General features: G+C 64.0%; 8 protein-coding genes across 8 annotated transcripts; 5 read left to right on the forward strand and 3 right to left on the reverse strand.

Annotated features, from left to right (window-relative positions):
- Positions 1–71: 71 nt before the first annotated feature.
- Positions 72–1480, forward strand: Q8F55_001311 (uncharacterized protein; the record flags this gene model as incomplete). Its single annotated transcript, XM_069349937.1, has 6 exons — positions 72–177; positions 215–428; positions 465–593; positions 626–830; positions 897–1047; positions 1086–1480. 6 exons carry the CDS (start codon positions 72–74, stop codon positions 1478–1480), a joined length of 1200 nt encoding a protein of 399 aa, XP_069213481.1.
- Positions 1481–1649: 169 nt separating this feature from the next.
- Q8F55_001312 (uncharacterized protein) lies at positions 1650–2248 on the reverse strand (the record flags this gene model as incomplete). Its single annotated transcript, XM_069349938.1, has 2 exons — positions 1650–2148; positions 2196–2248. 2 exons carry the CDS (start codon positions 2246–2248, stop codon positions 1650–1652), a joined length of 552 nt encoding a protein of 183 aa, XP_069213482.1.
- Positions 2249–2683: 435 nt separating this feature from the next.
- Q8F55_001313 (uncharacterized protein) lies at positions 2684–4371 on the forward strand (the record flags this gene model as incomplete). The annotated part of the gene is made up of 4 exons (XM_069349939.1): positions 2684–2810; positions 2845–3162; positions 3200–3381; positions 3424–4371. The coding sequence occupies 4 exons, from the start codon at positions 2684–2686 to the stop codon at positions 4369–4371; spliced, it is 1575 nt and encodes a 524-aa protein (XP_069213483.1).
- A 271-nt stretch (positions 4372–4642) lies between these two features.
- Positions 4643–9586, forward strand: Q8F55_001314 (uncharacterized protein; the record flags this gene model as incomplete). Its single annotated transcript, XM_069349940.1, has 13 exons — positions 4643–4650; positions 4688–4971; positions 5005–6429; positions 6468–6856; positions 6891–7078; positions 7112–7385; positions 7776–8005; positions 8043–8078; positions 8141–8380; positions 8544–8750; positions 8960–9042; positions 9162–9238; positions 9272–9586. The coding sequence occupies 13 exons, from the start codon at positions 4643–4645 to the stop codon at positions 9584–9586; spliced, it is 3756 nt and encodes a 1251-aa protein (XP_069213484.1).
- A 3636-nt stretch (positions 9587–13222) lies between these two features.
- On the forward strand, positions 13223–15651 carry Q8F55_001315 (uncharacterized protein; the record flags this gene model as incomplete). The annotated part of the gene is made up of 5 exons (XM_069349941.1): positions 13223–13905; positions 13956–14179; positions 14219–14584; positions 14629–15002; positions 15049–15651. 5 exons carry the CDS (start codon positions 13223–13225, stop codon positions 15649–15651), a joined length of 2250 nt encoding a protein of 749 aa, XP_069213485.1.
- Positions 15652–16146: 495 nt separating this feature from the next.
- On the forward strand, positions 16147–16377 carry Q8F55_001316 (uncharacterized protein; the record flags this gene model as incomplete). The annotated part of the gene is made up of 1 exon (XM_069349942.1): positions 16147–16377. One exon carries the CDS (start codon positions 16147–16149, stop codon positions 16375–16377), a length of 231 nt encoding a protein of 76 aa, XP_069213486.1.
- Positions 16378–16921: 544 nt separating this feature from the next.
- Positions 16922–21039, reverse strand: GAT1 (Sodium- and chloride-dependent GABA transporter 1; the record flags this gene model as incomplete). Its single annotated transcript, XM_069349943.1, has 4 exons — positions 16922–17165; positions 17217–18827; positions 18875–19836; positions 19888–21039. The coding sequence occupies 4 exons, from the start codon at positions 21037–21039 to the stop codon at positions 16922–16924; spliced, it is 3969 nt and encodes a 1322-aa protein (XP_069213487.1).
- Positions 21040–23867: 2828 nt separating this feature from the next.
- On the reverse strand, positions 23868–26793 carry SEC15 (Rab GTPase-binding exocyst subunit S15; the record flags this gene model as incomplete). The annotated part of the gene is made up of 13 exons (XM_069349944.1): positions 23868–24065; positions 24111–24251; positions 24300–24603; positions 24643–24797; positions 24840–24981; positions 25029–25138; positions 25186–25287; positions 25327–25733; positions 25776–26070; positions 26121–26264; positions 26315–26434; positions 26483–26650; positions 26734–26793. The coding sequence occupies 13 exons, from the start codon at positions 26791–26793 to the stop codon at positions 23868–23870; spliced, it is 2346 nt and encodes a 781-aa protein (XP_069213488.1).
- Positions 26794–26833: the final 40 nt, after the last annotated feature.

A 26833-nucleotide genomic window follows, 5' to 3' on the forward strand; every position in this document is an offset into this window, starting at 1 on the left:
GCCGCCCCCTTTTGTCAACAACAACATTCTCCCCCGATCCCGCGACAGTGCTTGTCCAACCCACTCCCACAATGTCCAAGGGCAAGGGCAAGGAGGCCGAGGTCGAGGCCGATCCCATCGAGCTGTCCGACACAGACAGCGACGTCGACTTCTTCACCGTCAAGCGGCGCGCACCGCGTGGGTACCCGCCTTTGCCGTTCCTCCTGACCCCCAGCTGTGCGCGTGCGCGCGCCCTCGCCGGCGTACATTAGCTCTGGCGGCGACGATGATGACGAAGCCAGCGGAAAGGGCAAGAAGAAGACGAAGCGGCGCAGAACCAAGCCGGCGCCCAAGCCGACGTTACCCGACTGGACGCGGAGACCGCGGCGGCGCGCCGGCTCCGACGAGCGCAGCGGCCGCGGCGCGAGCACGCAGGCGAGCGACATAGTGTGGGTGTACAGCACAGAAGTTCCCTGACCCGCCAGCACAGTGTCGTCAGACGAGGGCGAGCCTGCGCCCTCGAGAAGCAGACCAGAGAGAAGACCGCGCGTCAAGCTGACCCCGCCGCCTGAGATATCTGACGAGCGCCGGGCCGAGCTGGCGGCCGCCCTGGAGTGAGTGCGTGTGCTGGCCACACTGACCCCAGCGCGCGCTTCGAGCAGGCGGTGCACGCGGCCGAGGTGGTCGACGACTCGCCCGAGCGCCCACGCCCGCCACCGGCGCGCAGTTCCGACCCTGCGCACAACGTCCAGGTCACGGTGCGCATGGTGGCCGACCCGGATCGCAGCGACTTGGCGAGCGAGAACGCTATCCGCGGGTATGAGCGCGCGCGGGTTATCAACGTGAACAGGGTGGGTTGGGCCGTTGGGTGGGCAGGGGGGTGGATCGGCTGACGGGGCCTGACGGGGCCGGGGCAGAACGAGCCCGTGTCGGCGCTCATAAAGGTTGTCGCCGACCGCATCAAGAAGTTACCCGAGGAGATCCTGTTCACGTACAATGGCCGGCGCATCTTTGCGACATCGCAGACGCTGCTGCAGCTGGGCATATTCGAGTCGGGCCACGAGATTTGTGGGTATGGGGGCTGGGTGGGGACTGACGTGCGACAGCGGGGTACGAGCGGCGTATCTGGGACAGTATCGAGCGCAAGCGCAAGGAAGAGCAGGCCCGGCTGTTCGGTGGAGAGAGCAGTTTGGGCGGTGCCAGCGACGAGGGGACACTGCGCGTCGCGTCTGGATCGCCAGACCACGCTACGGCAGCGCCGGCGGCACCCGCGGTAGACGAGGGCCAGCGCGTCCGCATCATGGTCCGCGGCACCAAGGGCGAGATCCGGTTTGCGACCAAGGTGACGACGCTCGCGTCGACCATCATCAAGTACTACTGCAAAAAGTCTGAGATCGACGAGACGGGCCTGTCGATGTACTGGGACGGCGAGGTGGTCCCGCCCGACACGTCGCTCGAGGCGATCGAGGTGGAGAATGGCGACATTGTGGAGATTCGGTGAGCCGGGGGAGCGGGGCTAGGGCGGCGTGAGTAGGGAGCCATGAGCAGGTCAGTCACGGCCCATTGTCACTTTATGACGTGTTGTAGCATATGCAGCGGTGCGAGGTTGCAGCAGGAGCGAGGTTGCGGCACTTGCGCGTATTCATACTGCTCTGCTCGACACACACGGCTCAGTCGAGCAGGATCTCGCCGACAATGTTGAGCAGGCCGGGCTCGTCTGTGCCCTCTGCGCCCTCCGCGCCAGCCGGCTTGGCCTCGCCGTCCGCCTTGTTGACGGTCGGGTCGATCAGGGGGCGAATCGCCGCGCTCAGCTCGGCAGGCTTGACGCCGAGCATGTCGGCGAGGCGGAAGATCTGGTCCTGGACCTGCTTCTTGGTCGGCGGCCCGGTGTGCGCCTTGGCATTGTTGACGGCGCTCGCGGCCGCGCTGGCGGCCGCAGCCTGGGCCACACCCGCGGGAGGGTAGTCGCGCCGCCCGGTGAGCAGGTTGATGTACCCGCCCGCGTTGTGCGCCCACACGGTAAAGCGCCAGAGGTAGAAGGCGCTGAGGGCGAGCAGCCCGAGGGTGAGGTATGTGAGGAAGCGGCCCATGGGCACGTCCTTGAGCGGCGGCTTGACGTCTGGCTTGTCGACGTCTACCTTTTTGCGCGGGTCGGCTGAGAGGGACGAGCTGGGCGCGGGTGTGAGCGGTTGGCGGCGCCACACGGCTCGACTTACGGGTTCTTGCCGTCGCTCGTCTTGCGGAGGGTGGATGATTCCTGGGCCGACATTGTGTGTTCTTTGCTTTTCTGCGAGGGGGATGGGATGGGCAGTGGTGCGAGTGCTGCTGCCATCTCTAGATATAGTCGCTACGCGCTGCTCCTCGTGTGCGCTGCACGCCGCGCCGTGCCGCACCTCTCGATGGAGCGGGAGGGGGAGTGTGATGCCTGACGTCATTGCACAATGCCGTGTCATTCCCGTCACGTCGGCGTGATTTGTTTTTGCCACCCACCCAACTGGCCGCTGCTTGCTGCAGTCGGCCATGCCGATGTCATACGTAGGCGGTAACCGCGGCAGCTCTCATCACGCCGCTTCGCACCAGCGCCGGCACGACAACCACAACCGCAAGCGACACCGACACCGACACCAACGCGTCGGCCGACACCCACTCCCCTTATAGCCAGCGCAAGGCAGCACGGCAGACGCGCCCCCCCCACCCCCCAGCCATGACAATCGACCTCGCGCAGCTGCTCGACGAGCTCGAGAAGTGGCTCGAGGAACAGGTGCCCAAGGACCTGAGCGAGCTGCCGACAAAGATGCTCGAGACGGTCGAGCGCGTGTCCAACGACCTCAGTAAGTCGCGCGCCGTGGGCTAGCTGACCCCCAGTCGCCTCGCTCAACATGCACGGCCCGCCGTCCATCTCCATCCCGTTCCCGCCGTTCAACAAGGAGACGGCGCCGCCGCCCCCGCCGCCCCCGGCCCCGAGCCTCGCCTCGAGCGCGTGCACCAAGGCCGGCTCCCTCGCGCGCCGCCACCCCCTCCTCTTCACCGCGGGCGCCGCACTCGCCATCACCGCGGGTGTCGGCACCGTCGGCCTGCTGACTGGCGCCGGGCCCTTCGCGGGCTACGCCAAGGAGCTCCGCCGGCGCCACCGCTTCGGCACGCGCGGCGTCGTCGAGGACGGCATGTTGAAGGAGGCGATTGGTGGGTTTGTGTCTATGCAGCCGCTGACAGTACCCAGTCATCCTCGCGCCCAGCCCAGTCCCGCCCCTGCTCGTCCCCCTCGCCGCGTCCCTCCTCAAGGCAGGGTACATTGTCATTGTGGCCGTGCCCCAGGTCAAGGAGGCCGAGGCACTCGAGCGCCGCCTGAGCGGGCTGACCGAGCGCAATGCGCTCCGCGTCCTCATCTACGACACGGAGAATGTAGGTCGTGAGGGAAGAGGGGACGCTCACGCACGCACCCAGTCCGCCACATTCCCGCCCTTCCACCGCTCACTCCTCGCTACTCTCACGCTCCGCTTCCCTGCGGCAGGCCACTCGGGCCAGTACACCGCTGGCGACCCGTACAACCCGCACCCGGGCCACATTCCGCGCATCCACGCGTTCGTGTCGCTGTACCCGCTCAACCCGTCGCCTCCGTCCCAGCCAGCAGCGCTGCCGGCGCTGCCGGCCCTCGTGTCGCCCGGACCGACGGGCCACGTCCCGATCCTCGTCACGTTGTATCCCTCGAGCGCGACGCTCACGAACCCCGGCGCCTTTGCAAACCAGGTGCTGACGTCCAACCACCGGCTGCTGGGCGCAAACCTCGCGGCCGCCAACAACGTCCGCGTCGTGTCCGTCTTCCTCGGCCAGATCACCCTCCCCACGCTCCCTTCTATCATCACCGAGGGCCGGGCCCTCTCGCGCCGCGAGCAGGCAAAGCAGCGCTTGCGCGAGTCGACCGCGTCGGCGACCGCCACGTTCACAGTGCTCCGCGATCTCGTCGTCGGAGGTCTGTGCTCAGTCTACCGAAACCTTGCCGCGCGTGTCGGCTTTGGCGCCCCCGCGCGAGACTATGCCCAGTTCGAGTCGCGCTTGCTGCGGATAATCAAGTCGCGCTGCGGGCACCAGTACTACATTGGCCAGCGCGCGTGGCTGCCGTCGCTGCTGCAGGCCGTGCCCCCGCGCGCCTTGCCACGCGTCCTGTCGATTCTCCCAGAACTGCCATCCGAGACTGGGCCGGCACCCGCCCCGCCGCCCAAGTCGCTCTCGTCCGCGGCCTCGTCGGTGCCCCAGTCGCGCTCGGCCTCGAGCAGCGACCACGAGGGCGGCGAGGACCTCGCGTCGTCGATCCACACGACGGGCACAAACCACTCGTCGGCCGACAGCAGCGGGCTCGAGGGCAGCTGGGTCGGCCTCGACCACGCGACGTAGCAAGTCGTCGCGCCACGTAGTGTATGAGATGTGAGATGCGCGCATGTATGTATGGTCTTTGGCATGCAACGAGTCGGAGTGCGATGCGAGCCGGGTGTCTGGTGCAAAGGATGATTTCAGGGTCCAGACGCGTCATGCTGAGTGGGTCGCCTTGTCCAACGCGTTCGCTGTCTTTCCTTACGTTGCTTTTGATCAAATCGAATCACTCCATCGACAACCATCTTGCACCCAGCCGCCAGTCCTCACACACGAGTGGGGTCAAGCGCGGCGAATGAGCAAGTGGGTGCACATGTCTATGTGCATACTGACGCCGCAGCATGCCTCCCCCCGACGAGGAGCCGCAAGCAGGCCCGTCCGCGCCAAAGGGCACGCTGTCGGCGCTCTGGGGCGCCGCGGCGGGCGCCGCACCCGCGCCGCCAGCACCGGCAGCAGCGCGCAAGCGCCGGAGGAAGGAGGACAAGCCGAACGCGCGGCTCGTGTTCGGCGCGAACGGCGTGGGGGTGGATACGAGCCGCGAGGCTTCCTCCGCCGCGTCTTCCTCCACCGCCGCCGCGAGCGACTCGGACGACCCAAAGGCCAAGGGGAAGCGGAGGAATGGAGGTGGGTGCAGGGTACGGCCGTGCTGACGGCCAGACACGCCGCGCGCGCGCAAGCCGAAGAAGGCGGCCGAAGGGACACCACTCGTACACATCCTCTCGCCCGACAGCTCGCCCGTGTCGGCCGTGATCGACGTCGACGCCTCCGAGGACGAGGTGGTGGTTGTCGAGGCGCCGCGGGGGCCGAAGAAGCTCGTGTTTGAGCGAGACAAGGGCGCGGCGCACGCGTTCTTCTCGCGGCCGGCAGCGGCGGAGCCAGAGGAGCCCGAGGCGGCCGCACCTGTACCGGCGGCAGACAAGCCCAAGGCCAAGGCCAAGCCCCATGCCTTCTTCACCCTCCAGCGTGCTGCTGAGGCAGGCAAGCTCCGACCAGGGTGGGGCAGCGTCAAGGAGGGGGAAGAGCCGCTTGCCCTCTGGCCTGGCGGTGCGTTCCCGAGTCATACCGGCGGGGCGGGGGCGTCGGCGGGCGAAAGCAGTCGCGTGCGCCGACGCCGGGCGCCCCCGCCGCCGCGGGACGCGGGGAGCATCGACACCGTCTTCTCCGTGCGGGCAGAGGCTAGCGGCGCGCGCGCTCCAAGGCCACCGCCGTTCGACGCGCCGCCGTTCGTGCTGCAGCACCCCGCGATCAAGGCCGTGCTGCGTGACGCGCGGCCCGACGACCGCCGCGAGACGTGGTGCGAGCGGCACCGGCCGCGCACGGCCGCCGCGGTGCTGGGCAACGAGCTCGAGGCGACATACCTCCGCGACTGGCTGTCCGCGCTGTCCGTCGGCGCGGTGGGCGAGCGCAAGATTGTGCGTCGCGTCCCCCGCCGCCGCGCGCTCGACCCGGAGCGCGCGTGGATCGTCGACGACATCGGGCTGTTTGGCGCCGTGACCGAGCCAGCAGACGACATACCAGACCTGTACGAGGAGCCAGAGCTCGCACTTGGCCAACGGCCCGACACGTACCCGCCCATCGACGACTGGGTGGCCAATACCATCCTGCTGACGGGGCCCAACGGCGCAGGCAAGTCGGCGGCGGTGCACGCCGCGGCGACCGAGCTGGGGTGGGACGTGTTCGAGGTGTACCCTGGCATCGGGCGGCGTACCGGCTCCAACCTGCTCGCGCTCGTCGGCGATGTGGGGCGGAACCACATGGTGGGGGTGAGGGAGGAGAAGAAGCCGAGCCTGGCCGACGCGGCGAGGAACCTGTTCGGCGGCAAGCTCAAGAAGGAGGCGCCGCCGCCGTCGAGCCAGGGGTCGGCGTCTGATCCGATCGCGATTGATGAGGAGGCCGTGCCGGCGGGGAAAGCAGAAGCTCCGAAGGTCGACGCCGCGCACAAGCCCGACGCCAGTGGGCACAAGCAGTCGCTCATCCTCATCGACGAGGCGGATATCCTGTTCGACGAGGAGAGCACCTTCTGGCCAGCCGTCGTGGGCCTCATCGCCGAGTCACGCCGCCCAGTGGTGATGACATGCAATGGTAGGTTTGGTGGGCGTTGCGGCGCTGACTGACCGCAGACGCTGCACGAGTGCCGCGCGACTCGCTCCCGCTACAGACGACGCTGCACTTCCGTCCGCCGCCGGCGTACCTCGCCCAGCCGTACCTCGCCGCGGTGGCCGCAGTCCACGGGGTGGAGACGGACATTGCGCGGCTGTACGAGCGGGCTTCGGCGCCATCACGGCCAGAGCTCGTCGAGCAGCCGCTCCCGCCGAACGGCAACGAGCCGGACGCGCAGTTCGACCTGCGTGCGGCGCTCACGCAGCTGCAGCTGGACCGCGCAGCGCTGGGGCTGGCCGACAGTGACGAAGCAGAGGCGGTGGGTGAGCTCGAGGGCCTGCGGCGCCGCCTCGACGCCGCATCGTTCGCCGACGCGTACATTGCGCCACGGGCCTGGGCGCGGATTGAGGTGAGTTTATGGCTCGACTCGTGCTGACAGCCAGGTCCTCGAGGTCGACCGCCTCGCACCGGGCGTGGACGACGAGCAGGGCATCGCACAGCTGCTCAAGCCCGATGTGCAGGAGTTGTTCCCCACACTCGCGGCTTACGACCGCTCTGAAGACATTGCGTCAGCACTGGTGTCGTTCGCGGGCGGGCTGTGTGCGCCGCTCGGCAACCTCCAGGCGAGACAGTGAGTCGTGGGCATGGGCATTGCTGACGACAGAACGGCGTACATCCGCTCGCTGCTGCCGGTGCTCGACCCGATCGTACCGCTGTCGGCACGCCTGCTGCCTGACGCGACGCTCTTCCTCGAGACGGTGCCGTTCGTGCGGGCGGTTGTCGAGGCCGACGACGTGCTGGAGGAGGAGGACCGGGTGGCGCGTGAGTCTGGCGAGACGCGCGTCAACCGGCGTACGGGGCGGGCTATACGCATCACGGGTACGCTGGAGAAGGGGTATGCGCGGTGGCTCGAGCTGGCGCCGGATGTGCTGGCCGTGGTCCGTCGCACAGGCCTAGCGCAGTAGTCTGTAGCCGATGATGTACAAAGGCCTCGATAGTGCAAAAGTCAGTGATGCCACGTGCCGTAATTTATCAGGCGCGCACGGCGCGGCGCGGGCAGATTGCCAGGCACGGGGGTGGTGACGGCGGCGCGTAAATGGGCGAGCGAGATCGATGGCACATTACGGCTTGGGGAGATTGGCTACGTTGGGTTTGGATATAACACGATGATCCACCGGCGACGACCCGCGCCCGAGACGACGCTACCGAGTGTGTCTTCGCCGATACCGATGCCGCCCGCGACGCCAACACGGCCGACGCCGACGCCGACGACCCCGAACTCGCTGCACCCGTCCCCGCGGCCCGGCTCGCCCCACTCGCCGCGGCAGGGCACCGCGGCGGCGCTGTACGGCGGAGGCAGCCCGTACGGAGGCAGCTACGCGAACGGGGTGCGGCCCGTGCTCTCGCCCTCGTCGCCGTCGTACACTTACGCCGCGGTGCACGACGACGACGGGCCCGCTCAGCGCGCAGCGAGGCTGCTCCGCGAGGCCGCGGTCGCCGCGCGCGCAGGGTTCCGCGACGCGACGCGCCTGTCGCGCAGCGTCGGCCTCGTGTGGGGGTGGGTGCGCTATCTTATCTCGCAATCTGACGTGCAGGGACCCCGAGCTGGGATCGCGCGTGTTGAAAGTCGCGTGAGTCTTGGGCCGTGTCCATCGGCGACAGGCGCCAGCTCGCTGCGCTCGCTGACGGCCAGCCTCCTCAACACCCTCTCCCTCGCCCTCCTCTCCTCGTTCCGCCTGGTCATCCACCCGCTCCTCGCGCGCTCGTCGGCCAACGACGCCGCGCACCACGACCTGCTTGAGAGCCGCACGGCCGAAGTCGGGCTGTGGTACAATGTCCTCCTGTCGTGGCCGCTGTTCGCCGTGTGTTTCTGGATCAACGGGGTGTGGGGGCCCGACGTGGCGCGGCGCGCGCAGGCGCTGCTGCATCCTAGGTGAGTCGAGCGCGCGCAGCGCGCGAGCCGGCGGGGTGGGAGGAGTGGGGCCGACTGTCGAGCCACCGCGCGCTGCTCGCTGCTCGCGCCGCAGGGCAATGGGGCCGACGCGCTGTCGAGCCACCCCCCGCCCCCCGCCGCTCGCAGCCCGCTCACACCCCAGCTATCGGCACCAGCCGACCACCACCTCCTCCACCTCGCCCCCGGCCCCGGCGTTCGGCTCGCCGGCCTGGGCGTGGCTCGCATTCACCCGCCTGCTCCTCATCTCCGAGCTCACCTTCCTCGGCCGCTCGCTCCGCCTCATCCCCGTCTTCGGGCGGCCCGTCACCCTCGCGTACATGAGCGTCGTGAATGCGTACTATGCGTTTGAGTGAGTCGGAGCCCAGCCGCGAGCGATAGCGAGCGGCGAGGGTGGGCGGCGCGGGCGTATCGCTTGAGCAATGGCCGACGCCAGCGTATCGCTCGCGGCGAGGGCGGGCGACGCCAGCGTTGCGTATCGCTCGCTGCCGGGCGACGCCAGCGTTGCGTATCGCTCGCTGCCGGTTGGCCCACACCGACGCCGCACTAACCAGCCCCCAGGTTCCTCCTCTCGTCGCGCCAGTGGCCCCTCGACTACCGCTGCAAGTACATTTCCGACCGCGCAGCGTACATGTTTGGCTTTGGTAGGTCGGCGCGCTGGCTGGCGCCGCGGCTTGGCAGATGCCTTATTCCTCCTGGGCGACGGAGCCATTCCTTGCGGCGACTCCGTCGCCCGGGCTCCGGGCTCTACTCACACCCCCAGGCCTCCCCGCCACGCTCCTCACCTCCTTCGGACCCCCCCTGGTCAACATGATCGTCTTCGCACTCATCTACCCCTTTGTGCGTGCCGAATCCTGCCGCGCTAACCCCCAGTTCCTCATCCAGGCGCTCCAGGCCAAGCCACCGGCCGCCGCCACCACGCTGCTCCCCTCGACACCGTCGCCCTCGAGCTCGACGCCGACCACTCCCACGGGCGACAGCTTTGCGCACGCCTTGCCCTCGTCACGAGGCTCGGCTGCCGCGCCAAAATCGCTCTGGGCCGCCGCCCACGTCCCCATCTTCTTCTTCTCGCGCCACGTCCTCGCGGCTGTCGCGTGGTTCGCCGACGCCCTGGGCCGCGATAGGGCGGGTACTCACCTCGAGCGTGTGGCGGCCAGCCGAGACGGTTTCGGAAAGAAGCAGTTCTAGGGGTGCCCAGTGCCACTGGTGCCACCTGAAGGGTCGACGCCGCCACCAGCCCAACAGGCTGCCATAGAGGCTGAGCCGCCGGACAATCACATGTATAGAAGTACGCTGTGTGCGGGTCGGGGCGGCGGGGGTATGCGGCGGGGGTTGGCCCGACGAGCGGCGGCGCGGGCGGCGGCGCGGGCCGCAGCTCGGCGGATGAGCGGGTCGCCGGCCGACGGCGGGCGTGCAACGAGCACCGGATGACAGAGGCGCCGCTGGCAGCGCCGCGAGCGTCCCCTCCGCGTCACTCGGCGTCACTCGGCGTGGGCTGGCGTCGGGCGTCGGGCAGAGCAGCGTCCGTGCCGATCCACGGCCGCTTCGGGCCTGGGCGGCAGTGGCAGGTCGCGTCTGGGTGGGGCGTGGCGGCAGTCGCGTGCGTGCGTGTTGGTCGCGTCGCGCCGTATGCCCGAGCCGCCTACCCGCCTGCGGCCCTCGCCGGCGCCGGCGCCACATTCCGCCGCCCTGCGGCTTGGGAACGTATGCCTCGATGCGTTCGGCGATCCTGCGCGCGGCGTCTGCCTCGCTGCCTCTGCCCCCGCCACGCGCCACTTGGAATTGCGCGCAGCGCTGGCTGGCGGCGCTGGCTGCGCTGGCTGCTGCTTTTTTCTGATCTCGAGGCCCCTCCGCCCCGTGATGTCATGGCTCGCGCCTTGACGACCGCCGCCGTCGTCGTCAGCGCCGCTGCGCTGCGATGCAGCAGCCCCAAACCCAATCCCCCCTTCCGCTCGACGTCGGGCGTGCAGCATGACCTACCTGCCCGCCCGCCCGCCAGCCGCCAGCCGCGCAAACCCCGCGCCGCCGGCGTCAGCGGCCACCCGTTGGAAGATGATCACTGTGCCTGACCTGACTGTCGTCGACGCCGCACCTCTGCCCTGCTAATGAATAGGCGGCGCTCTGCGCGCAGCGCGCATGCAGGCGGCAGGTTTGCAGCAGGTACTCTCGGGCACGGGCATGGGCTGCCTGTCGGACGATATGCACTGCCCTATCTCAGACGGCTGTTCCCAGAGATCTGGCTAGTGCACCCACCCACCCCTGGCTATCTTGTCCGGCAAGCAGGCAGTGTCTGAGGTCATTGAGATATGGCCCACGGCCCACCCAGCCCGGCTGCGGTGGACCAGTTTCAGACCTGTCTCGCGGGCTGCGCGGGCGTGCAGCGCCAGGTCTATGACGAGGACGTCGACGACGGCGAGGTCATTGATGGTGGCGGCGGCGCAGGGTGCTCTTGCTTGCTCTTGCTACGGTGGGCGTGCCTGGCCTGGCTGGCCCTCTACGCGCGCCGAGGCTCAGTCGTGCTCCTCGTCGTTCCTGCTCCTCTTGCTGCCTGATGCCTGCTGCCTGCTCGTTTGTGGCCCAGGGCCTTGTTGCCCTGCCCTGCGGAATGGATGGCATGCTTGTAGTACTCCTGGTGGCGCAAGGAAAACGGCGTAAAACTAACTGGGTCTGTCAGTCGTCGATGGCGCAGTCGTCGCCGTATGTAGGGCACCACCCAGGGAGAGGACGGAGAGAGGCACCAGGCCGCGGGACGAGACAACCTTGACCGCTCCCCAGCCCCAGCCTCCCTCCCCTCCCTGGTCGAGCAAGAGCCACTCCGATGTCAATGATACGAGAGCGCACGCACGCACGCACCACACACGCACGCACGCTCGCTCGTACGCAACGCTCCCCGCAGAGCTCCTCGTGTCTGGATGGGCGGCCTTGCGGGGCTCATTGCTATGCACCGCCATTTGTCGTCGTCGCTGTCGTCGTCGGTCGTTGGTCGTCGTCGTTGTCCGTCACTTGCCAGTCCCAGTCGTGTTCCTCGTCGCTGCCCAGAGATTCGCACCCGGCAACACTACCAACCGCCCGTGACAACCATCCCACTTCCCGCAACTCTCCTCTCTCACACCCCAACCAATCCTCCCTCACACATCCCATCCATCTCGCACATCCTCTACTACACTATCCCTCCTCTACGCGCGCGCGCGCGCTAACCTCAGCCCCGACTATCCTCCCCCTCTCTGCCTTAGTTGCAGCCCGGCCCGACAGCTCCCTAAACATTCCTTGGCGTCGCTCGTCGCTCGCTCGACCGACCTTGCAGTTCAGTCCCAGCAGTCGCCAGTCGCCCGTCGCCTCGCCCGCCCGAAACAAGTGTGGGTTAATCAAGGCCCAGAACTAGCGGCAAGTGCTCTATCCTGGCCCGTCAGCCGGCGCCAGTCCAGTGCGTGATCCACCACGCCCCGCCCACACATCAACACGGCGGCGTTCATCTCCACATCCCAGCAATCTACATTGCCGCCGCCGCCATCGCCCCCCCGCGACCCCGACCGACGACAGCCGCCGCCGCCGCCGCCCCGCCGCGCGCGTCAATATCCTCCTTCTGTTCATTCGACGACGCCACTCTTCTGCTGGCTCTGCTCCACGGGCACCAGCGTCACGTCGACCCAGACCCACCGCGTCAAGAGATCGTGCCGCTGCCCTGTTACTGCTGCTCCTAGCGCCCCCGTGCTGCTCTGCTCTGCTGGCCTGACATCTACTCTCACCCTCGTCGCGGCTGTCCCTCCCTGCCAGTCCTGCCAGTCTGCCTCGCGCGCACCCTCCCGCTTCGACCCCCGCCATTTCGCCGAGCTTGGGTCGCGACATCGCACTGCACACACGCACTCCTGTATATACCTATTCAAAGTTTGGGCAATCTGGGCATCGACCAGAATTGAGCTCGAAACCCAAAAAAAAACATCAGCACAACGGTTGGATCCCACACCGCTGCTGACTCGCCGCCGTCTGGTCTTCGGCCTCGTCTAGGATCCTGGGCACGGATCGACTCTTCTGGTCGAGATTATCGCGCCTCAACGTCCCTGGACACGCCGCGTGCCGCCTCGTCTTGCCTTTCTCGGCCCCGTCGTCCGTTCGCTGGCTCGCTCGCGCGCTTCAGCCCTCGACAGTCGACCCAAAGACCCACCTCGAACCCACCCTCCACTCCCCCGCACTTCCTTGGGCGGCACTCGACCACTGTCAACATCTCTGGCGCCGACGCCATTGGGCCCACTCTCAGCCTCTCCTCTCCCTCAGCAAACTTCTTGCCTTTCGATATCACCTCCACCCACAAAGACCAGCCGCTCGCCTGCCCCCAGCCTCCGTCGCTGTAATGCTCAGCACCACGACAGCGTGACAGACAGACTCTGTTCAACCCCCGCTACTCGACCCTTGACCCGGCTCGCTCCTAGGCTCAGCACTACTCGTCGCCGCCGCGCCTACTACGATCGTCAGGACAGCGCGCGCCGTCTTTCCTCTTGTCGACGCGTTCACCACCTTCGTCTTCTACGGCAGCCGCGCACGATCCCGCTATCTCGCATCGATTCGGCGCCTTCTCGCAGCCGCCTGGCCCATTCTTCGACCACGACCTTTCCGCGCGGCCAGGTGAGTTGCGCCACGATCGTCCAAGAAGACGACTCGTCTGCATCGCTGCCGCGTGCCCAGTGTGCTCCCTTTTGTGCTCTACATGTACTGACTCGTCAGACAGACCCATAACGACCATCGCGCTCCCTTCATCTCATCTCTCCACCCCCCCTCTCGGCCTGGGGTTCAATGGCCAACACACAACAGCACGTGCCGGTCGACACGATGAACGGCCATCACCAACCGTTTCAGCCAGGTAACCCGTATGCTCAAGTTGGCTACCAACAGCAGGCGCCGCAACCGTACTATGACGGTACGAACGGTGTCAGCGCCGTCCCCCACGACCCTGCCCAGCAACAGGGGTTGAATGGCGCACCACCGGCTGCTTTCACGGGCAATGTCATGGTCTCACCTCTGGAACAGCGGCGACCACAACATCTTTCCGTCCAGGTGAAACCGGATGCTGTCGCACCTACAATCACCTTCGACTATGCCCAGACACAACACACGCAGCAGCAGCACACGCCGGTTCAGCCTTCGTTCTTCATGAACGGCTTCGACAGTGGGCCCGCAACCCCCGGGATCGTTGGCCACGACGGTGCCCAGATCTCCGGATTCCACCCCACACCTGTCGACCCAGCACCCATGCATCACCTCACAATGCCCGCCCAGGAGTGGCCACCAGCTCGTGGCAAGAAAAACCGTGGCCCCGATAGGGTTGTCAAAGTTCCTCGCCATCAGTTTACGGCTTGCGGCGCCTGCCGCCACCGCCGCGTCAAGTGCGACCTTCGAACACGACAAGAGGAAGCCGAACGCGCTGCCATTCTCGACGACCCTCAAGGCACCAGCCCTGTCCGCCGTCATAAAGTGAGCTGCACAAACTGCCAGGAACGTGGCACAAATTGCGTGTAAGTCGCCATGTAGTGACGACGGGCACCCTCACTAATGTCCCCCGAAGAGACGAGTATGCGCCTCTCAAAGCCGCCAAACAGCTCCGCCGAGGCAAGCGCATCTCTGAGATTGAGATGCTGTATGGCAAGTCGGCAACCGACGCAGCACTGGCTTCCCAAGGCGACGACCTCGACCGACCCCTCAGCCCTTCAGCGCCAAAGCACGAGCGCATACCAGAGCTGACTCGCGAGTTCTTCGAGTCTTCCTTTTTGAGGCGTTTCCATATTCAGCGTGAGTGCAACTGCCGCAGATCTGATCCTGATCCTGTAGGTCCCCTTATCGACCCTATCGAGCTTGAGAAGCGATACTTCTCCAAGCCACTCCCATGCGCGGCCGCCATGGGCCCAGAAGGTGCGGTTCTCATCCACTGCATCTACGCCTGGGGCCTCTCATTCGGTGTCAACGAACGAGGCCAGCTCGACGTGCCAGACGGCGGGAGCGAGCCAATAGGCCCAATCCATCTTCACGCTCCTAGTGATGCCGAGCAACGTCGCCAGCAAGAGCGTCAGCGCAGGAGCGAAAAGATGGCCCGCGCCGTGCGCGTCATCCTAAAGGAGATTGACGATTGTGCAATGATGCGCCGGCCATCTTGGGATGGAGTTCGTTGCCTACTGCTCATTGTGCCTCTTTCCGAAGGTAAGTGCACGCTTCCCCCGAGACCAACGCTCACCGTACACCAGGCATCCAATCGCCGGTAGAACGCCAGGCCATGTACCAGGCTGCCATTTCGCAAGTGTACATGCTGTGCTCTACACATAGCACGGGCTACGATGGCACACCCGCCGGTGACGCAATCGACTCCTTCCTGCCTGTTTTGAAGGAAGTGGAAGACCGACGTGAGGCCGTTCGTGCTCGCATCTACTGGTACGCGTTCTGCCACGAGGGCATCCAGATGGGCCTGCGTGGCAGCGACCTTCGCCTCGGTGCCGATGACCATCCCATGTCCACCGTCAACGATGCAGTGAGCGGCTACGATGGCCACCTCGCTTTGATTTCAAGTCAAAGTCTCTTTGATCACTCGCTACGCATGGCTAGCGCGAGCGTCAGACTTGCTGTAAGTTGATCGCCACTCGGCTGACCTGTGAGGCTCACACATACAGCTTGCCTGTCGCATGATCCACGGGGCACTGACTGGACCCAAAGCCCGCCGCACCGAGAAGGTCAACGGCAACGAGATTCGTCAAATCTGGGAGGCCCTGGAACAGTCTTGGGAAGAGTTTGAGAGTCTCAAACACGAGAGCGCAAACGCACCCTTCCGGCAAACGGACGAAGTCGTTTACTTTTCGGACGCGTGGAAGGTCTACCTATTCGAGGCCCAGCATGTCATTCGCAAGCAACTGGAGGAGCGACTCGAGCGACTCGAATCAAAGCCCACAGGTGCATTCCTCACCGACGCCAACAGTCGCTCCACGTCACCCGTCGCCAGCGAGTCAGAGACCGAGATCCTCACCCTTCGTCATCTCCTCGACATTGCTCGCCACAAGTGTGATGATAAGGTGCGCAACATTGTCGACTCTCTCCGCGGACACATCACAACGTCCTTCTTTGAATGGGATGCCAGCATGGTCCGTGACGGGACGTTCTACACTGCCCAATACCTTGCAAAGGAAGGTGGCACCGACGACGACATCGCTTTGTGCATTCAGGGCCTTAATGAGATGCGCTGGTGTCATGCCAAGGCCGTCGACCGTTCTCAGGAGTAAGTCTGCCTGCGTCCAACATCAGTATCGCCGACTGACACTGTGCAAAGGTTACGAAAGGCGTGGTTTGATGCTCGCTCCCGCCCCGTTGTCCCTTCCCCTGATACTGGAATCGGCACCACTGGGACGAGTTCACATACGCGCTCGTCAAACCACTCTGGGTCGCCGTACAGGTCGCCGACGTTTGACCAAACTGGGTCGAGCGGAGACGGTCCACTGAGTGCGTCCACCAACTCGTGGGCACCATCAGTCAGCCCGGGTCAGCCTGGTCAAGTTCGCTTCTCGCCCACCCACCCTCCCGACGGCGTACTGCCCTCGCCTATCCATCCACAGCCCGGACACATGTCCTACCCCGCGTTCCCCACCACTGCAGGCCAGCCGCAGTCTCACCAACCACTTCACAATCAGCACCAGCATCAGCCTCAACTTCAACATCAGCCACACCACCACCAGCCTCAGCAGCAACCACTCCACCAACCCCAGCCGCCGCCGTGGGAGATGCCTCACTCGCAGACCTCCCTCCAGGGCGCCTTCATGCAGCAACAGCAACCGCAGCAGCAGCAGCAGCTCTTATCCCCGGACCAGCACCACCTCCAGCAGCAAGCCGGCCCATCTGGCCTCGTCTTCAACCCCCAGATGGTCAACCATGCCAATCCTGCAGGCCACTACGTGCTTCCCCAGGACGGCGCCAACATGTTCATGTCGTACAACATGCCACAAGGACGGTAGACGCCGCTCGTCAAGTCCCCGCATCCAACGGAGTGGATCCTGGCTCGGCTCAAGTAATGATGACGACAGCAATCATGTTTCGGCGCGCATTGTTACGGCAGTTGTTAACCGCTTGTTCGGATGGAGACAATCACTCGTGTAACTATTATCTCGAACACCAATCTTGTATCTATTGTTCTCCTCCTGGACCTACATTCACAACATCCAACAAAACGACCAATGTAAACGAGTCACTTCATGGTTCATGCACATGCCTCGACGTCACGAGCAAGATGGCAAGAGACAACACCGTGATACATATCCGACCAAAATAACGAGACTCTATAATCAAATGTTGATGTTATGAATGCCAAGGTGCGACAGGCCCCTATGGCAGAATGCGAGCGACAGTTGTAGACAGCCAGGCAATGGCTGGGGCTAACTGTAGGGGTATGGCTATGTTCCCCTACCAAGTAGACTCGGTATCGGACAATGCCCGTTCAAGGCGCGGGATACGAGTCGCGTGTTCAGTCCACCTGCCTCGAACAAGATCGGCTCCGCTATGCTACGCCGCAAGCGTGCGTCCACTGCCCTGACTTTTGGCCGAACTCGACAGTGGCGTAAGACCGCCGCTACCGTCTGGCGCCTCTGATAAGCGGCGCTGGCGCTTGGGAATAGCAGTGGACGACGTGCTAGTGAGCGGCAGGATACGCTCTGCTGCCGGCGACGAAGGCTTGGATCGGCCAGACTTGCTGCCAGAGTTTTTGCGAGACGGGTTGGATTCCTTGGAGAGGGGCTGGGCGCGGTTCCTAGACAAACGTTAGTGGCTGCGTCTCGGATGCTCCAGGAAAGAAACTCACCTCTTCTTGATGACGTCCGTCTTGAGAGACAGCGGGCGCACCACACCGTGCAGCTTGTAGAACAGGCCGCAAGCGTTGCACAGCGGCTGGCCCTCTGGGTCTCGCCGCCACAGAGGAGTGTTGGTCGTCTGGCAGTTGGTGCACATTGTCGGCGTCTCGCCAGCACTCGTTCCTAGGCTCGCAAGCGGGTCGGTGGTCTCGCTAGAGGGTGTGACAGCACCCGACCTGCTCTTGCCAGGTCGCGACGATGACTGAGACCCCTGCCGGCTATGGCCCCGAGACTCGGCAGAGCCAGAGGCCGAAGACATCTGCATCTTGAGGCCCTGCAAGTTCGGCGAGCTGTTTGACCGAGCCGGCTGCCCGGGAAAGACTGCCCGGTGGTCAGATCCTTTTCCGGTCGGCTGCTTGAAGAATGCGGCAGATGGGATTGTCGGCGTGGGCGTCGAGCCGTTGGCCTGTGGCGAGGGTCCATCAGGGGTGAACGTTGGGTCCAGCATTCCAGGCCGAGGGAGCGCGCCGAGCACCTCAGAAGGGTTGATGTGGGTAACTGGCTGAGACATCCCACCCGCATTCTCTCCCAGGTAGAGGTGCATGAGTTGTTGGAAGTCGAAGGGACTGTCGCCCGACTGCTGTGTGGCAAGGAGAGAGGATGTGTTGACCGAGTTGTTAGGGAAGAGGTTGGCGAGGTCGAAGCCGGCGGCAGCAGCAGCCGCTGCGTCGCCTTCTGCTGTGACATCCACTGACGCCCAGTCAACCTGCTGACTGCCTTCGGCGTCGGTAGCAGTGCTAGCACCTGCCGCCGCTGCGTTGAGGTCGAAGAACTGGTCGTACGACTGGGGGAAGTTGAACGTGAAGTTGGACGACGGGAAGCCGGTGGGGTCGAGCAAGGGGCGGTGGAGGCCGCCACCCCCGTGGGGGGACGACTCTGCGGGCCGCTTACGGCTCCCCATGGTGGGGGAGTCGCCTTCCAACGTGGGCCTAACCGTATGGTCAAAGCTCGTCTTCCGTACCCGGCGTGGCAGGAAGCCGTACTGCGGATGGTAGTTCTCCTCGGTCGCGCCGTAGAGACCAGGACCCGAAATACCGGGCAGTGTCGGATACCTCTTGCTGCTGTCGTTGCTCGCATGACTGCCACCGCTGGACATGGACTGGGCGACGTGTGCGGCCAGCAGGTGCGAGTGATCCTGTGCTGCTGGGACGGAGGACGAGAGTGCAGCGAAAGACCCGGCTGCTGAAGCCGGCTGGATTGCGGGCTCATAGTCGAGCATTGTCTCCTTTGGATCCTTGCCGTTCCTGAACTGCTCCATGTTGAGCTCCGACTCCAACGGCTGAGACATTGCCATCTCCACGCCTGCCGCGACCCAAGGCGGATAGTTGTTGGGCATGGACCTTGCGAACGGCATAAGCGAGGCGGGAGACGGGTCATGTGTAGAGTTTGTCGTCGATCCTGAACCTGTACCATGGCTGAGGAGCTCATGCGCGTGCTGCTCTCCGTACATGGGTTTGCCACCAGCGAATGTTGAGCGGGACCGTGAGCGAGATGCGGCACGCCAGTCAACCGCCATTCGAGAACGGGAGCGCGACGCAGCACGCCAATCGATGTCCATGGCACTGCAACCGGGCGTTAGCTGAAGTCAACGGTGATGAAGAATGCTCACCTCGAGTCTCGGTTCCCTGCACTGAAGCCAACCACTCGCGACTTGGCCTTAGTGCGACCTCGCTCCTCCTGAGGAGCAGGTTCTGATGGCGCCGCGAAGGGCTCTGGGATGGAGGGGAGAGACGACGAGTAAGAGATGGCGATGTCGTCGATAGATTGATGCGCCTTGGGAGTTGTGGCGCCAGCAGCAGCGGCAGCGGCGGCGGCCTCCTGCTCCTCCTTCTTCTTCATGGTGAGGTGCATCATGCGCCAAGTGAGGTTCTCCATTCGTTGACCGTGGGGCAGGGTGTTCTTCGCTCGCGCGTAGGCCTTCCAGACTTGAGCAGCAAGCGGGTCCTTCTTGGCCATCTCTTCCGCCGAGCTGACTTCCGGAAGCGGAGCTGGGCTGGATGGCTCGCCGGAATGGGAAGGTCGACGACCGGTGCTCATCGGCGGTGGGAACCCGGCCGAAATCGGACTAGTGCTCAGAGGCGACCTGATCCTGAGGAAGTCGTCGTTGAGAATCTCGCTGACCACATTGCCGCCCGAACGCTGGCGCTGAGGGATCGACGCTGAAGCTTCCGGTGATGAAGCGTTCGGTGTGCTGCTGATTGAGCTCATGGTAGGTCGTTGCTGCTGCTGCAGGGACGCATGCTGAGGACCGGGAGACTGCTGTTGGCCAATGCTCATGCCAATGCGGATGGCCATTTCCAGGCCGGCAGCACCATACTGGGACAAATGCCCAATTGTGATTCCGGCAGGCAGAGGGGGAAGGTTGGCCATGTCGATCTGCTGAGCCCATTCGTCTTCTGGCTTCGCGGGCGGTGGCTGCTGAAGCTGCTGAGGTCTAGGCTGCGGCGGTGGTGGTACTGCAAACGCCGCCGCGGTCCGTGGAGATGGCTTGGTCGGCGCTGGTGGGTGCTGTGGGGCCTCCTTTCGACGAGGCTTGATTGGACGGAACCCCTTGGCTGACGTTGACGCCACCTGAGCATGTAAGCAGGCTGAACGTTGTCGGATGGGAGTGCAGGAGCTCACGTCTGCCGGGCTGCTCATTGCAGATTCGCTTGCAGCAGGTGTAGAAGCCGGTGTGTCAACCTGGGTTTGCCATGATCCTGTAGACTTGATGGGTGGACGCCGCTGACCTTGCTGCTGGAACGAGCTAGAGAAGGTTGGTGGTGGGGTAGGATCCTGCAGCCCGCTGCCCGACGGCGTCGTTGCGGTGGAAGCGGAGTTGGGTGCAATGGCAGGTTCATGGAACTGAGGCTGGGGCTGTTCGTGCCCTTGCTGCATCCGGCGCGTCAACAGGCTGGCACCCGAGTTGTTAGGCTGAAACTGGTGCTGCTGGCGCTGTTGCTGATGAAGTTGTTGCTGCTGCTGGTGCTGCTGAAGCTGCTGCTGCTGCAACTGCTGCTGCTGCTGCTGTTGCTGTTGCTGCGCCTGCTGCTGTTGCTGTTGCTGTTGCTGCGCCTGCTGCTGCAGCTGTTGAGTTTGGTGTCGCTGCATCTGGCTCGCCAGCTGCTGGACCAGGGCAGCCTGCTGAGCCTGCTGGGCCTGCTGGGCGGCGGCCTGCTGCTGCTGCACCTGCTGCTGCTCTGTGGCCTGCTGCAGCAGTTGAAGGATCCACTGGGCGTCCGCGGGCTGGAGGGTCGACCCGGGTGGAGGTGCCGGAAGACTGGGTGCTGAGGCGCGAGGCTGCTGAGACTGGTTGAGAATGTCTAGCAAACTGTTGAGGACATTCTGGTCCACATTGTCCAGCGACGCCGGCGCAGCTGGCACTGCCGACGCGGGCGATGGTCCTTGGGCAGGCTGCTGAGGCTGAGCGTGGGGCGCCTGGAGACCATCCAAGGCCGTGAAGTCGAACGGTTGGTCGCCAGAGACCGACCAAGGGGAAGAAGGCGAGGGCCCGTCGAGCGGAGTGCTTTGGAGAGATGAGCGGGCCTGGTTCTGGCGGGCGGCCTCATACTGAGCCGTGAAGCTTGACTGGGCGCTGGGTGTGAACGAGCCTACCGAGGAACCAAAGGCCTGCGAGTAGTCGACCCCAGTTGGCGTGGACGCCAGGTCGCCAAGGAAGCTGTCCGCTCCGTTCGGTATGCTGTTGTTCATCTGCTGAGGAGGAACAAATGGCCAGTTCTGAGAGGGGGACGGTGCCACGGGGATCCCATTCTGGTGCACGGTCTGGCCGCCCATTGGCCTCGAAACAGAGGCAAGAGTCGAGCGACTTTGCGTCGGCGCAGGAGCCTTGCTCAGCGTTGCCGCCTGCGCTGGCAGCGATGCGGCGTCGCCTGGTCTGCCCTTGCGGGCGCCATTGGCAGGCCGCAGTGGTTTGACATTGAGCCCCCTGCCCGCTGCAGCCGAGCTGCCCCCAGCTGCAGACGCAGTCGGGGCGCTGCCTTGGGGGCGGGGTGCAATAGGACGAGGCAGGAGTGCTCTGAGACGGCCTCCAGACGCTGACGAGCTTGCCGTCGACTGGGGGCTCCCCTTTGAGCTCGTCGAGCGCGGGGACGGACCGGTAAAGTCTGGGGAAGGAGTGTTGGCTGAAATGATGGCTAGATGTTACTGGAGGGAGGCGTCCAGAGGGTCTGAGGGCGTCAGTAAGTGCTCGAGCTAAGCAGCAGATGGGGAGGCAAGCCGGCTCGCAGGCCAGCCGGTTCGCTCGGGGCGATGGTGGTCACCCTCGCTAGGCACTCTCGTGTCCGCTGGGAACAGCGGTGGGCACGACCACGACAAGCGCTGCAAGCGCTGGCACTGGGCGTGGCGGCGACTTGAACGATGACAACGGTGGCTGGGAGCTGGCAGCGAGCGAGCCGCCAGCCAAGGCGAGCGCACGGTCGCACCAGGCCGTCGGCTCGCACGTAAACATCCGCATCGCGCCGATACGGACGAGGCCGTTGGATGGGGCATTCATGCTTGGACGCGCAGGGCGCCGGGGCCGCAACAGAGCGTGCTACTCACATGGGTGGCGAGGTGGAGAGTGGTCCACGACAGGTCGCCTCTTGCTAACCAGATGCCAGTCTGGATGGCCGAGGGTGGAGCGTGAATAGCTCTAGAGTCTGCCTCGGGTGTCTGGGAGACCAGGCCGCCTATGCACACGGGTTGAACGCGGATCTGTTGCACCGTTGTTGGTGAGAGGCGACGAGATGCCGGTGAACGACGGGCGAGTGCGGATCGAGTTGGCCGTCGAGTCTATGGCCAAGGGTGGGGGTGGGGGGTGCGATGGGAGTCTGACGAGGAGGAGGCGGTGGTGGTGGTTGTTGCCGTCGTTGTCGGCGCCGTTGTGCGTGTCGAGTGGCCTGACTTGAGGGATTATAGCAAGAGTGTGATGTGCCCAGAGTAATGTCTAGGTAGTGTAGTCTAGACGAGGATGTAGTTTCCAAAGTCGCTCACTTGGTTGAAAGATTGAATCGTGTCGGTGGTGGTAGTAGTATGGAATGGCGACGGCGGCGGCGGCGGCGGCGGCGGCGGCTTTGCTTAGCACGAGCGAGGGAAGATTAGCCTCACTCGGTTCAGCAGGCAGGCAGGCAGCACTGTGGGTGGGAGACGACGGCAGGCAGGCCAAGGTACACCCGCGAGGAAGGGGGGAGGGGGTAGGGGGGGGAAGGTGGCAGCCTGCGCGGCGGCGGGCGGCAGCGGCGGCGGCACCCAGGCGGAGGAGTATGTGGGTGGGTGGGTCGCTGGCTCGCTGGCTGGCTCGTGGCTCGGTGACTCGCACGCACGGAGGCAACTTTGTGACCCAGGCAGGCAGGCAGCCTTACAGCAGCTCACCGACCACCGGTCGACTCGGCGGCGCAGCGGCAGCAGAAATTGCAGCGGCAGAGTCAGCACTTAGTAGGGTGGGTCGGAAAAGCCCGGGCGGGCCAGCGGCCGGCCATCAGCATACAAAGGGCACCATGGCACCAGCGAGGCAAGGCGCGAGAGCAGGCTGCAGGCAAGGCAACCTACCTCGCCGCCCTGAGCCGACCTCCCCCTCCCCTCGCCTCTCTCCCCTCGTGCCTCCGCGCCGGCCAAAAGAACGGAGAAACAGACGTCAGAGTCGTCTGCCCCGCTCGCCCAGCTGGCCAGTAAACCAGCGTCAGTGACCCCGACCCTGGCGCAATTCCGTATAACCTGCAGCCGTTAGGGATATCAGCCCATCAGCCAATGGCGTGCAGGAGCGATATCTCGAGCTCACAACTCCCGCAACGAGGCCCCCGCCGACGCGACTCGCCCGCTCGACGAGGCCTTCGGGTCGCCAGACGCCGACTAGGAGCGACGACGACGACGGCGACGCCCGCCTGCCAACAAGGCAGGCAGGAGCCGGCTCGCGGCTGCCACGGCTGGCCAGTGACACACCGACAGACGAGGCCCTCAAATCCGGGATGTGCGATCCACCTAGCTGCCTAGCTCGGTCTCATCCCTCCCCTCTGGCCCACAAGCCCAAAGCCCACCCACACGACACATTCACACCCGTGCTACTCTGCTCTGCCGGGAAAAGCGCGCTTGGCATCGGCTAGTGGTCGGTCACATTCCTGGATGGACTAGACGACCGGCCGGGCTTTGACACGACGCAAACAGCGACAGCGTGCAGTGCCACCCATCCTCGCTTCACATGCCATTCGACAGAGCTGCCCCTCCAACCGGCTCTGAACCGCGGGCTGGCGATAATAGCCTTCTACTGCCGCCGGCATACATCCCTCCCAGTTCGACTCGGTCTCGGGGCCTGCCCCTGCCCTCCCTTCGGTTGCACGGCACCCAGGACCTGATCCACGCTCACATGTCCTTCCGTCCTCAGGGACCAGCAAGAGAAGTACACACGACCACTCACCACGGCCACGGTTTTAGACCTCGACCTCGATTCGGTCCGCTACACCGTATCAGGGGTGACGTGACGCCTGCATCATATGGGATTGGCCCGCGTCTCGGCCTCCCGGCTCTATACTTTGGAACAAGTTGTTACAACATCAAGCGCAGCATCACCTGCGGCACACTGCAGCTGCGGACCGTGTAGCAGCTGCGGACCGACACGTCGGTCACTCGTCTTAACGCAGCCTTGAAACCGACTCCGCTTCCACCCGACGGCGCTCCGCCTTGGCGGTGGCACCAGCCGCCTGAGCCCCCTTGGCTAGCTTGGCTAGAATGGCCGATAGCCGGGCAGGCCGGACCGCAGCATATGACAGCTGTCGAATGGATGGCTCCATGAAGGCGTTGACAGCGTCGGATGCAATAACGTTGATCGTCTGACGTGTCAGAAAGCAAGCAATGGAGTAAACAGTCAGACTCACAAGCTTGACCTCGTCGAACAGCCGATCCAGGCCGGGCCGGCCGAGTCTCTGGATCTCCGTCTCGATGAAGGCAACATCGGCCAACACGTAGCCCAGGGCGAACTCGTTGAAACGTGGCACGTCTTTGCCACAAAGAGTCTCCTGTATCGTCGTCAGCTCTCTGTCCTGTCGCAAGACCGATGCACGGACCATGAACCACTGGTTGATGCGCGACAGGGCGCTCTGGTATGCCCGAGTCTTGGTCTCGTCTCCAAGACCGATCAGGACCGAGTCGACATACGCAGTCAAGAAGGTGATCATCTCAAACACGTATGTGCTCGGCTCCACGTTGGAGGGCGGGCCACGGTTGGGCATCCAGTGGTACTCAGCCAACTCGAAGAAGGACTCGAGCTTGGACGCGATGACGGCGTCGATTCTGCTCTGGGCAAGCTCCAAAGTCGCGGCGAAAGACTTGGCCGACTCGAGCTTGATGGGTCCACCGCGTTGTGATGCTCTGCAGTTGTCAGCATCAGAAGCATGACGAGGAACGCACCGTAGGCCCATGAGTAAGATCTCGAGATCATCACAAGCGACCGCAAAGTGTTCGAGATTGACTGCAACCTGGGCGATCTGGGACAGATTGCTCATAACATTGACACGAGATGCGATCTGCTTGCTGACGTGGTCGATGAGGAGGCTGTCCAGCGACTGAGAGTATGTGAGCAACGAGGTCACAGTGAGCTTGCTTACCTTGCGGAGCACCTCGTCGATATCAAGATGGTGCTGCGTTACGCCATCTGCAAACTTGTAGAACTGTTCGACAAAGTTGCGGATGTTGATGCAACACATGGGATACGTCTGAGAGAACGGCATGGGCTGGGGGAAGTTTTGTCTATGCGTGTCAGCGTGCAAAAAGCTCAGAGCCAGGCCAAAGCTCACAGCGCAAGAGACTCGGCTTCACCAGTCGCGAGCCAGCACACGCCAGCCACCTTGTCAAACTCGGATTGGTCATTGACGACCATCGGCAGGTTGTCGTCCTCGGACACGATCTGGAGGATGTCAGACACTCCCGTAGATGCACGGCATCTGTGCTGACCTCGTCAAACTCGGTACTGAACTTGCGAAGCAGGAGCTCCGAGTAGCGCTCAAAGAGGGTGATCAAGAGACCATTCAGCTCTGTAATGTCATACCCGTGGCCCTGGTCCAGTCAGCGTGGTGCTCACCCATCAACACTCACCTCGAGGGTCTGGACGAAGAGGAGGATGTTGGATTTGCTCTCCAAGAAGACGTTGAGATCGCCACAGTCCTTGAGGCCTCTGCCAACAATGTCGATGATACGCTGGCACATGTCGTCCCAAAGATCGTCGACGTCACGCTGCGAGCGGAAGTCGGCCACCGTCTGCAGAACATGCGCCTCGATGATGAAGAAGCCCACGAGCTCCTGCATTAAGTCGGGGAGGGTGTTGAGCAGCGTCTCTGCTGTGGTTGTGGCACGTGTGTCAAGGATAAGAGTAGCCTGCTTCTTGCGATCCTCTTGGTAGTTCCTCTGTAGCTCGGCTTTGCAGTCCAGTGCTTCGTAAATGTGGATACACTGGTACAATGGCCGGAAATCGATCCGTATTTGGTCATTGTCCTGGGGATCAACTGCATTGTCAGCTCGACTGAAAGCATCATACCAGCACTCACACTCTATCCGCTCGTTGCTGACCAGCTCCAGGGCTCCGCCAATACGGGCCAGACGCACTCCGCCGTCTTTCTCGCGCTTTGTTCGCCAGCGCTTGATTCGGGCCGTCATGTTTTCTAACGCAAGTTTGCCGACGAGAGTGTTCGACTCGCGAATGTCAAATAGCCATGACTTGGTCGTCGCAGTCACGGCATCCTTGATCGAGATTCGTAGAGACGGCAGGGACGACACAAGGTGGAGATAGAATGGTGTCTGGCTGATCGACGGGGGCGGTAAATGGCTGAGGTCTTCTAACATCTGGTCGCAGCGGGTCAGAAGGGCTCTGAGATATGTACGTAAGGACTCACCCTCAACGCGCCCCAGTACTTGCGCTGCCGGATCAGGTCCTCGACCCGATGAACGAGATCAAGTAGACGCAGGCCGGTCTGCAGTGTCTCCACCGCATCGTCCATGTTCCTCGCCACCTTCTTCTGCTCCAGCAGGGCGCGTTTCTGCAGCGTCGTTTAGCTTTCGGAGAACAGGACACGTCGGTGCGACATACCTTCTCACCCAACGCCCTTCCGACATCGCCCATCTGTCCATCGAGCTCGGCGATGCGTTTCCTGAGGTGGCCCGTTCCCTGCTGGACACTTGACAGCGTCAATACCGACGACACAAAGTCCTGAAGCAGCAGTCAGTAGACGGACCACATGCAGAGGCAGATCCATACCTCATAGTTGGTCTCGCAGATCCTCTCGATCTCAGTCTCCTTCTCCTCGACGAAGCGGTCGAGGCTACGGAGGTAGAGCTGCTCGCTTTCCGACTCCTGTATCGACTTGATGAGGGGCGTCAAGGACTCCAGGTTCTCCGCTGAAGATGATGTGGGGTCCAGAGATATCTAACATGTCGCCCCGGTCCGATGATGGAAGATGGTGTCAGTAGGGAGGGTGGAGGGGCGAGCGGCAGCTGGGGTGAGCTCACCTGTTGAAGCTGGAGCTCGAGCTCCGCGTTCGTGAATGTTGGTCGTGGTTTTCTGATCATGTTGAATCTTCTGACACCGTATCGCGCATGGAGATGGACC

The sequence above is a fragment of the Vanrija albida genome, assembly GCF_041260175.1.
Source record: "Vanrija albida strain AlHP1 chromosome Unknown contig_1, whole genome shotgun sequence".
Taxonomy (NCBI): Eukaryota; Fungi; Basidiomycota; class Tremellomycetes; order Trichosporonales; family Trichosporonaceae; genus Vanrija; species Vanrija albida.